The sequence below is a fragment of the Oncorhynchus masou genome, chromosome 12 (assembly GCF_036934945.1).
Source record: "Oncorhynchus masou masou isolate Uvic2021 chromosome 12, UVic_Omas_1.1, whole genome shotgun sequence".
NCBI classification, from domain to species: domain Eukaryota; kingdom Metazoa; phylum Chordata; class Actinopteri; order Salmoniformes; family Salmonidae; genus Oncorhynchus; species Oncorhynchus masou.
Window position 1 is genome coordinate 33,417,657 of NC_088223.1, and position 12,022 is coordinate 33,429,678.

Here is a 12,022-nt window from a genome sequence, read left to right on the forward strand (position 1 = left end):
ACTGGGGTCTGACAATTGGGCCTTCCTCTGAAGTCCTGGATGGCAGGAAGCTTGGCCTCAGTGATGCACTGGACTGTTTGCAACACCCTCTGTAGCGCCTTACGGTCGGATGCAGTTGCCATACTGCTTGGTTAGGATGTTCTCTACGGTGCCACCTTAGAACCTTTTGAGGATCTGGGGATCCATGCCAAATCTTTTCAGTGTCCTGGGGAGGGAAAGTTGTTGTCGTGCCCTTTTCACGACTGTCTTGGTGTGTTTGGACCATGATAGTTTGTTGGTGATGTGGACACCAAGGAACTTGAAACTCTCGACCCGCTCCACTACAGCCGCGTCAATGTGAATGGGGGCCTGTTCGAAGAGTGAATGAGAAGGCACAAATATATTATACCTTTGATAAGAGGTGTATCATATCAAAGTACCTTAATAGAAGTTTGTATCTTTATTATATATTTTCTTTAATGTTTAACTTTATTATCTTTATCTGACATTTCACATGTCTTGTCAAAATTGAACGCGGGCACTCAGTTGCGTAGCAAACATTGTTGTCCTCCACCTCATGAAGATTTGGAAAGCCTAGTAGATGAATTTGCACGTCCTGCTGGAACAGTACACCATCTATTGGAGGCCCCGCAGGTATTGTGCCATATGGTTAATTATTCCACATGGGCGGTGAGGATTGGGGGGCGTGGAACGGTGAACAGACTTTTCTAAGGGGAAGTTGAGGGAAAAGCCTATATTAATTTATAGCAACCACTCCACAGAATCCACGGCAACACAAATCAATGTCACCTTCTAGAGGTGGGAGGGGGCGTTATACTGGAGAGAGGTGGGTGGAGTCTGTGTAAAACAAGCCTCAGAACTTCAAAGCCCCACCCCTGCTTAGGGTAACTCCCTAAGCAAGGATGGTATGGTGGAAAAATATAATTTATTTGTTTAACCTTTATTTAACTAGGCAAGTCAGTTAAGAACAAATTCTTATTTACAATGACGGCCTAGCAAAAGGCCTCCTGCAGGGACGGGTTCTGGGATTGCTCTTCCCTGCTATAGGTTGTGCCTGGGCATATTGAGGGGCAAATTGGTTTGGACAGCTGAAATAGCATTCAAACTTTGCTTGCTGAATAATACCTTCATTATTTCTTAAAGGAGATTGTATACCATCAGCAGTCATGAGAGAGTAAAGAACAAAACAAAGATGTCCTCACCATTACAGTAAATAAAATGCCCAACAAATAGGATGCCCTGTGGGTTTTATTTTTACAAAGAGAACTGAGAATCATCTCGAAATGAAGCCTACGCTGTCGACCCTTTTACACACAGACGTAAATGGAAAGGTCTGTTTTTCCTCAGTCTTAGGGAACGTAGGCACTAGGCCTAAACGCCAGCTTGCTTTAGCATCGGGCCCACTAGCGCTTGGAACAGACAGGATCACACCACCCCGGCATGTGCAGCAGTGGCTGTCCCAGAGAAGAAGACGACGAAAGAGAAGAGAAGGGGAGAATGAGATTGTGCTGTATTCTCCTTGACATGCTCTGCATTACCATAATTGGCTTTTCTACATGATGGGACAGAGGAAATAATAATGTCATTTTATTTACAGCCTGTCCCACTGTCCCCCTCTCGCTCACACACACACACACACCATGCAGGTCAAATGACACACACTGATCAGGCCTGTCCAATGTCATCACAGCGGAGGGGCCGGTGACAAAGCGAAGCGGGGAGAAAGGAATACGACTCGCAACGTTTCAGCCCCCATTTTGAAGGGCATCTAAACGGCGACTCGGTTGCCCGTCTGGAATAGCAGAGAGCCCGACACAGGCTAAATCAGAGGAGTGAGAGCAGGCGGAATTGGACATTAGCACCACAAATGACTGCCGGGATTGGTCCTCTTCTCAGAGACAGAGTAAATAAATAAGGAGAGTTGAGAGGGGTGTGTGTGTGTGTGTGTGTGTGGCATGTGTGTGAGTTGCAATTCGGCGGTGCTGCTTCTCGCTCAACTGCACTCGCTCCCTGTCTCACGTTGTTTCTCTCCCGAAGGCTTTGGTTAAGTTTGACACCAGCCAAATGGTGTAGCCTCAGCGTCCCATGACAGATAGCATTATGGGTTTAAGTGGCAGATTTGCACAAGAGAAACGAGCAAGGAGAAATATACAGTGAAATGACTCCATTTTTCAGACGTTCTAATATAACATTACATGGAGAGAGAAACTGCTGGTTCTTTCGGAAAGCAAAAGTTCATTTCCACCTCATTTGTTTTGAAGCAGTTCATTCTCAAGTTGTTCCGATGTCATTTTTGAGGATGTCAACGCAGTAGTGCGTGTGAGAGAAAGCACAGCTAGTTGGGAATTCATTGTGCATAGTATCACAAACTCTGTGCCATAGACACAATGCAGAAACAGTACTGTGAGAGTACAAAGGTTATTTTTATGCTTAGCTATAACGGATGACAATAATGTAGTATTGTATTGCAGATTGGAGCTTGGCATAGAGAAGGCTTGTACATGTTTCCGTGTGAGTGACTGTGAGAATGTTCGTCTGTTTTTATCTATGTACTATACACTTAGGGGTGGTGTGTGCGCGTGTGTGTGTGTGTGTGTGTGACAGCAAAGGCCCGGTAGTGTCCTGCCGAGGTGTCACCTGTCTGGAGGAAGCCCGGGCCAAAGTGACAGGCTTGTCTCTGGACGCAGATGGCCTGCTCTCCCTCTTCTTTCCACAGCCGTCACACGTCCCCTCTGTGTTTGACACACACACACACTGACACACACATACTAACACACACACACACGTCATTGACACTGACACAAACACTTAAGTGACAAACACACACATGGGTTGTCAGATACAAGAAACACATGAATGTAGTGAGACAAACACACACACACACACACACAGGGACACACCTGATGGATAGATACACACAGAATATCTCCCTAGCACACCAGGTGGATAGATAGGAATAAATGCTTACAAACTAACCCTGACTCGCACAAACGCACATACCAATGCACACCTTCTACTTTGTGTCTTGCTGCCTCAGGTTACAGTGAATTTCACATACTTTCCCCTCTACCATTTCAGACCCACCCATAGACAGACCAACTCTCCTGCTCTCTGTCAGCTAACTCCTGAATGCACCTTTTTTCCCCTCCTTTTTGTTGTTACAAACCTTTTCCTCTTCCATTCTCCATGACAGCACAAAGTGGGCTTATTTTTTTATTTTCTCTCTCTTTCTTTTGACTGACAACCACAACAGCATCCCCCTTCCTTCCCTGCCCCATTTTTAATCCTCCCCCTCCCTCGCCCCTCTCTCCATTTGTTCTGAGTGAGGCTTGAAAGCGGGCGGCTCAACGAGTAGTGTCAGCATCTCCCCATCTCTGATTGCCTTATTAGCCGCCGGTGGCACCAGGAGCTCTTTTTCTTTCTCCCCACAGATGGCAAAAAAAAAAGGAGGGAGAGAAGAAGAAAAAATGTCTGACTTCTATGTTGTTGTTTTTTCTTCTTTCGCTTAGAAAGAAAGGCTCGTTTGTGGACACTTGACACCCACCACCCTGACCCGAACACCTGACACTGATACATGATTTGACACTTGAACTGCGCCGTTGGTTAAGGGCTTGCAAGTAAGCATTTCGCGGTATTCGGCTCATCATGTGACAAAACCGATTTTGATTTGATTTGATGGCTGTCGAGGTGGAGGCAGCAGACTGGGGATGTCGGGGGAAGTGTGTGTGTCGGGGAGGGGGGGGGGTCTGGGCTGAGGTGTGTGCAGGAAAAGACTGACTTTTTTTTTAAGAGATGTCAGGTTGTCTTGTCTGTCTTTTCTGTCAAGGCTCTCTCTCTTTACGCATTCCACTCATTAAGAGCTACGGGTAACTACAGTGGAGACGGCAGTTTTTTTTTTTGGGGGGGGGGGTGCGTTCTTTAGTGTGATGAACAATTTAGAGACGGCGAGAGAGTAAGTGTGATGGGGGAGTTTTCAGTGCTTTGAGGTACTCATCCAAACGCTCTAATGAAATGAAATACGGAGTGCTCATGACAATGCACCGACTGTTGATTTTTATATTCTTTTGACATTGGCTTGAATTAGATTCTTTTTGAAAGGGTGTAATGTCGGGCTCTGGGGTAGGCATAGTTGTAATATTGGACAGATAGATTGCAGGTATTATGTGAGCAATAGTGTAGTATTATCTTTTGTGTGTACGTCTACACATATTCAGTACACGCTGGCACAGCGATGGATGTTCATACACATTTATACCAGCACACACAGAGAGACTGAGACACACACACCATAGTCACAGTTGCTTATGGCCCTCCAGCTTTTCCCAGGCAGCAGTATATGGCAGCTCACAAACATCAGGTATTATGTCTTCTCTGATTATGGGCCTGAGCGGCAACACGCTGTTCTGGGGCTGACAGCACATCTGCCTCCTCGCTAGAGACTGATACTGGCACCTTGGACAAGCATCTTATGGGAGAGGATAAAGTGAACTGCCCGAGCTCTGTCTCTATCTGTCTGTCTCTGTCTCTCTTTCACTCTCTCTGTCCTTTTCTCGATGTATTTCTCCTTCACAATTACCATGCTGCACATTGTCATATTGAATGAAACATGACATAATATTGCAAAATTCTAACAGGTTTGACAGTTGGAAATACGTTCCTCTACAACTCTTAATTTGCTACTTAGTGCAGTTTAGAGAAAGTTGATGTCTGACATTGTCTCGGAGTCCAGAGGGCCTGGAATTATACTTGAGAGACAGTTGACACTGTTTATAGGCTTATTCTCAAAGTAACATTTCTGCCATAATTCCTGCATAGCTACAGGGGTTGGAATCCCATGTCGTTTGTCTGCCATTAAAGATAACCACTCAGGCAGCTGATCAACACAGGCAGTGCCTTGTTAAGTGCTCGGTCCTGTTCCATAATGGTCATTAAGTAAATGGTATGGATGGAGTATTTTTCTCTCATCTTGTGCCCCGACAAAGAGTTCCATTATTCTCTTTTCGAGGCTGGCAACACTTAAAAAGTGTCAAATCCAGAGGAAAATGCTATTTCGTTAGCCACATACCATAGCCATGCTGTTGTTACTCGTTAAAACATTTAATCATCCTTTATCTGATGAACTACCACATAATGATCTTTTTGGTATTGAAGAAAACATGTATTTTTATAAACATTTAGGTCAAATGTGTAGTTTTTCCTCAATTCTGATTTGAAAAAATACTAAAAAGTACTGTGATTAAATGTAGAGGAACCTTGCTATAACCTTGACAGTCATTCTGTGTGGAGAAAACATACTCAGAACTCACGCCCCCATCCTCTGTGGGTAACACTGTTTCCCTTCTCCCTGCAAGCCGGCACACTTGACTCCCTGAGAACTAGTACAGCATGGACGGTGACAACATGGCATGTCATGTCCACCGGCAATTTCCACGCGTCATACTGTGAGGACTTCCACTGCCAATGCCAACTCTGTGCCATCCCAGCCGAGGGCCTGGCACACTCACCCGCTATCGCTATGTCACACGTCACGGGCAGGGTGTGAGTGGCACAGTGGCAGCAGAGACTGGTTCAAAGTCAGAGAGAGTCCGTGCCCTCCATCTAGAAGAGAGGAAGCCATTTTAGTACATGAACTGGCTTGTGACTGTTGGGTCACCTTTTTTTTCCTGGGCAGTCTAATCATTTGGATATTTGAAATGGATAGGATTTAAGACGGTCAACTTTCCTTTGTATCTTTGCATTCAACAGTATACATCCATATAGAGTGTATGACAGCATGCAGTTGAAACATAAAAGCACGACAAAGCAACAAACACGAGAGTTCTAACATACTGAATGTAGGCTACTGACCTTTTTTGTCAAACACAGTGGACTCTCGCTGTTGATTAATATGCATCTGCTGCTTTGGGAACCGGTTTTCCATCATGTAGAATTGTGCTTGTGTCCCTAGTTTTTGAACTCAAGGGGAAATATTCCTCTTGCTCATCTGTGTTCTCCTTTACCCTTGCTGAGCCATACTGTTTGATGCCTTCGTTAGGCTGCACAGTGTAGGGGACTATCTATCATCGTCAAGATATGGACGTTTGCCACTTTTATAATTGCAAAGCAGCATCCTCCACCAGGACTATTGACTAAAATATCTTAAGAATCATTGCACCCACCCCCTCTTACACACTCAGAGACACAGACATGCAGGGTAAACACACGTTAAACACAGACACGCATTACGGGATAAACACATCAAGAATCTCTATACACATCTGATGGAATGTTCTGCCCCGATGAGTCGGCTGATTTCCCTTTTTCCTCTCATCTTGTGTTTTTCAGCTTACGGGGACGAGGAGGAATTTAAGGCTGATGACAAGATCGATGAGGAGCACCTGCAGGACGACGGCCTCTCCTTAGACGGCCATGACGGCGAGTACCTCTGCAATGAGGATGACGACGCCGGGGACCGATTCAGCTTCCAGAACTCCCCGCTCAGCAATGGGACCAACCCGGACGCCGGCTATGCCTCTCCCCTCAGTGATACCAGCGACCAGCTTATTGACTTCCAGAGTACTCCCTCCAAGGACGGACTTGATAAGGAGGAGGAGGAGGCAGTCAGAGGAGAAGTAGAACACCTGAAGGTCCCCAACGGCCTGTCTCTGCAGGACAGCCTGGCGCAGATGAAAGCCGTCTATGCTAACCTGATCTCTGAAGCCTCTTGGTCCAGCATCACCATGGACATGCTGAGAAGTAACAGCAACAAGGTCAGCAGTGTGATCAGCAACAGCAATGGAAGCAGCCACAAGGGGAGCAACGTTATCCTTAACAGTCATGCTAACAGCCTTGTGAACAATAATAACCACACCAACAGCAACAGCAGCAGTGGCACCTCTGCCCCTGCCAACACTACCAGCAACACTAGCGCTACAAGCACCGCTAATACTACCAACACTGGCAGCACAGGTGGAGTGGCCTACGACTGGCACCAAGCTGCTTTGGCCAAAACTCTTCAGCATACACCATACAATCTCCTCCCCGAGCCAAGCCTCTTCAGCACTGTGCAGCTGTACCGGCAGAACAACAAGCTCTACGGCCCGGTGTTCACCGGTGCCAGCAAGTTCCGCTGCAAGGATTGCAGCGGAGCCTATGACACACTGGTGGGGCTCACAGTGCACATGAGTGAGTCGGGCCACTACCGTGATGACAACAAAGACAAGGAGGAGGAGCGGGGAAAGAGGTGGTCCAAGCCCCGTAAGCGCTCCCTCATGGAGATGGAAGGCAAGGAGGACGCTCAAAAGGTGCTCAAGTGCATGTACTGCGGACACTCCTTTGAATCCCTGCAGGACCTGAGCGTCCACATGATCAAAACAAAACACTACCAGAAAGTGCCTCTAAAAGAACCCATGTCAGCCCTCGTCTCAAAGCTGGTGCCCCCTACCAGAAAAAGAGCATTTCAGGACTTGGTGTCCCCATGCTCACCAGAGTCTGTCCACAACACACCTGGTGTACACCTGGGAGAGACATCAAAAGACCAGAAAGTGGTTAACCCCTATGTCACAGCAAATAACCGCTACGGCTACCAAAATGGCGCCAGTTACACCTGGCAGTTTGAGGCGCGTAAGGCCCAGATCCTCAAATGCATGGAGTGTGGGAGTTCCCACGACACCCTGCAACAACTGACAGCCCACATGATGGTCACAGGACACTTTCTGAAAGTGACCAACTCGGCATCCAAAAAGGGGAAGCAGTTGGTGTTTGACCCCGTGGTTGAGGAAAATATACAGTCCATTCCTCTCCCTCCGACCTCTACACGACTCCCGGTGTCCAATGTGAAGTCACAGCCTGATTCTCCTCCCTTGCACTCCTCCTCCACTGAAGAGAAAAGGGAGGAGCATGAGGAGAACATGGAGATGAGTGAACCAGAGAAGAAGATCAAAGAGGAGAAAGAGGATCCGACTGAGAAATGCGAGAAACCTGGCAAGGCTGGACATTACAAGTATCTCACAGAGGAAGACCTGGAGGAGACTCCCAAAGGAGGTCTGGATATCCTGAAGTCCTTAGAGTTCACTGTGTCAAGTGCAATCAGCAAGGCCCAGACTGGCACGCCCACTTGGGGTGGTGCTGGCTACCCTAGCATCCACGCTGCCTACCAGCTCCATGGGTCTTTGAAGTCCTCCATGCAGAGTGTCCAGGTGGTTCAACCCTTGTTCAGCACTAGCAGCTTGAAGATGATGTCCTCTGACTCCAGCAATCTGATCCACTCTCCGAGCAGTCCTTCCCCACCTCCAAGCCACAAGAACAATGTGTTGGCCATGGAAGAGCTGGTGGAAAAAGTCACAGGGAAGGTCACTGTGAAGAAGGAGAAGGAGGAAAAGACTTTTGAAAATAAATTCAAAGCGAGATCTGCCAAGTCACCCTCTCCACTGTCCAAGGAGAGGAGGTGCTCACCCAAGGTGGATAGCCTCAACAAGTCAGTGAAACACATTGCTGTAGAGGATCAGAGTGAGCCTAGAAGCAGAGAGGGAGAGGCAAAAGACAACAAAGCAGATTTGTCAACGAAGAACGGAACAGACGTGCCAAAAACGGCAGTTGGAAACAGCTGTAACAGCTTGGGAATCATCACTGATCACTCACCGGAGCAGCCTTTTGTCAACCCCCTCAGTGCGTTGCAGTCCATCATGAACAATCACTTGGGAAAGGCCTCAAAGACGGCCACCCCCTATCTAGACCCTCTGTCGAAGCTGTACAAGATCAGTAACAACCTGGTGGAGAAGCCCATGAACATCTCCACTCAGGTCAAACCGGTTCAGTCAATCAATCCATTCTATGACAACAATGACCAGCCCATGGACTTGACGAAATCCAAAGTCACTAACGGACTAACTGCGAACAGCACCTTCACTACACTAAACAGCACTCCCAACTGTAATACCAATAACAGCAACAGACCCATCCTCTCAAGCTTGTCTGAATCTCTGTCGTCCCAAAATGCTTTGATGGACATCTCCGACATGGTCAAGAACCTGACTGGCCGTCTGACGCCCAAATCCTCCACTCCGTCCTCCATCTCTGAGAAATCTGATGCGGACAACAGCGCCTTCGAGGATGGCTTGGAGGAGCTCTCTGCAGTCCAGAAAAGGAAAGGCCGGCAGTCCAACTGGAATCCTCAGCACCTCCTCATCCTTCAGGCCCAGTTTACCTCCTGTCTCCGGGAGACGTCTGACGGCAAGTTCGTCATGACTGACCTAGGCCCCCAGGAGCGGGTCCACATCTGCAAGTTCACCGGTCTCTCCTTGACCACTATCTCCCATTGGCTGGCCAACGTCAAGTACCAGCTGAGGCGGACAGGCGGGACAAAATTCCTGAAGAACATTGACTCGGGCCAGCCCCTGTTTCTGTGCAGTGACTGTGCCTCTCAGTTTAGGACTCCTTCCTCTTACATAAATCATTTGGAGTCCCACTTAGGCTTTAGCATGAAGGACCTCTCCAAGCTTTCAATAGATCACATTAGGGAGCAGCAGGCAGTTACCAGAATGATAACAGAGAAGACTTTCAGTTCCCTGGGACTTACCGAGGAAGACTCGGGCTCTGTATTTCAGTGCACGCTTTGCAATCGGACCTTTGTCAGCAAGCACGCGGTCAAGCTTCACCTTAGCAAAACACACGGAAAGTCGCCGGAGGACCACCTCGTCTTTGTCACTGAACTAGAAAAGTTTGATAAAGCCTAGATGAGGTGGACGAAGCTGATGGCATGACTGATTACTGAACCGTTGCACTATATCTCAATACTGCACTGCATCTCAACTGAGACTTTGTGGAATCAGTCCGAAGTAACTGCTGTCATAGAACTGGGCCATGTTCTGTTTTTGGATTTCAGTTGTCTTTTGATTTTTCAACACACATTTAGCGGATCGTTTCTATGATCTTTATGATCGTTTGTCTGCATGTTTTTCAGTGAATTAAGATTAAACCAACATTTAAAAAAAAAAAAAAAAAAAAACAATTGACGCAAACACACAAATTCTGAAAATATATGATTGATATGAAGGTTTTCTGTTGTTTTCAACTAATCATGTTGGAAATTCATTTTAAGAGAAAAAGTAAGAAGGATTTCTGCACTTGGGCTACTATGAAGAGGTACACATTAGGATTGTTAAAATAAACTCCATGGCACTGATATTTCAACGTTTAGATTCTCACTTCTCCTGAACACCTCAAAATTGCATATGGGGTAGAATATGTTAAAGGATGATATGTAGGCCTAATGACAAACTGCAGAAAGAATGGAATACTCATGAATATGTTCAGCTTTTCTCTGCATATTTGTTTCACTAATCAAGTATTATTTTTGCTTTTAAAGCCGTTGTATTTTTATTATTGTGTGCCGCTTCAGTTTCAACTTGTAAATGAGGTTTTAAAACTGATAAGTATATAAATGATCAGCAAGTATGTGTAAATGTGTAAATGTATGTAATCATATCTTGCTATTTGCAGACGCTCAACATTCTTTGTACTGTGTGCATTTTTATATTGTCACTTTATAGAAAATATGGAAAAAATAAATAACTATGTACTGTATATAGGTATAAATATATACAGTATATATATATACTGTAGAGCCAGAACATGTCCTTTTTCAATGAAAAGTAAGTCCTTCGTTGTGGTTTACATGATTAAATATAACTACACGGGCCATCTCTTCTGATGCATGGTACTGTATGTTAAAATAAACATGCAATGCACAATAAATTATACATTTCAATGTTTTATCATTAATACTGTTGAGAATTCTATCCTCTAAATCATGAAAGTATTGTTTTTTTTTCTGCAATTGTAAAATAAACTCTAAACCTGGATTCTGCTTTGTTAAATTCGATTTTTTTTCCTAATAATTAAGGCTATGTAGCATCATGGAGGAAAACCTACCTTTTATTTATTCATAGTGGATATGTAAATTCTCGACTTCAAGATAACCTGACCCTCAGAAAAATGTTTGTGTTTTAAGTGGTCAAGACATGACCTTTCATATGTAGTTTGTCTATCACTGATTTAGAGACACTCCTATTGACTGTCAAATTGTGTGTTTTGTCTGTCAGCCTCTTGATGACACACACCAATGAGCATTAATGAAGTCACAGAAACGAGCTAATGTGTCACAGGGACCCACAAACAACAAGCTGCACTTTGAAGAGATTCACGTGACAACGGAGTGGAGAAACTTGTGGGTTTGGCACAACAATCGCCTGTTAAGCTTCTCTGTCTTCTCATAGCAGTTTGTTTCTGGTGACGGCCTTCCCCTTTTGTTAATGATCTTAGAGCGGTCCTAGCCCTTAGACTATGTAAATCGCTGTAATCATAAGTAAGGCCACAATGCAGCTACCTGCAGAGCAGACGGCAACATCGGGAGGCACAGTTAAGCAGATTTGCATAGCTTTGCCTCGAACACAACACACTGGATTCCAGGGGGATTCGTGGACCTCAGGAATCAAACGTTTTTTACTCCTTTCAACTCAATTACGGGACGGTTATGTGTTGTGGACACAGGGGGCCACAGAGAAGAAAAAAATCAATACGAGGGAATGAGCGAGAATATATCATCTCGAACTCTCTTTTACTTGAACGGACAAATAGCTTCCCAAAACCGTTACACATCAGTCAATCAAATAATATTATGAATCTCTTGAATGTCATGGATTGGTAATGACAGGTGTCATAGTATAGTCATAAGCGTTGCGTATGTCATGTGTCATAAGTCTTTGGTTCAATAGTATCATCGATGCACCAGTGTGACCGGTAGAGAACTAAATGTATTGTTTTGATGATAGCAAAATCTAATATCCTCCGCCCAATCCAATGATTTCATTAGATAATGTAACATACACATTGTATATTACAGTAAGTTTCTATGCCATCACAGATAGGCCAGAGCAATTGTCCTCCACAAGTTCAGAGATCAGTCGTCAATGGCATCTGACTATTTGAAAAAAAAACAGAACTCAAAGAATTGACAGTCAGCACATTTAATCCCAGTAGGAAT

At 45.3% G+C, this 12,022-nt stretch overlaps 1 protein-coding gene across 1 annotated transcript in view; it reads left to right on the top strand.

Annotated features, from left to right (window-relative positions):
• LOC135549877 (teashirt homolog 1-like) overlaps positions 1–10,841 on the top strand; it is a 33,352-nt gene extending 22,511 nt beyond the window's left edge. The window contains exon 2 of the mRNA XM_064980250.1: positions 6,325–10,841. Coding sequence (XP_064836322.1) covers positions 6,325–9,713 — 3,389 coding nt within the window. The 3' untranslated portion in view covers positions 9,714–10,841. The remainder of the gene's footprint in view (positions 1–6,324) is intronic.
• The last annotated feature ends 1,181 nt before the right edge of the window (positions 10,842–12,022 follow it).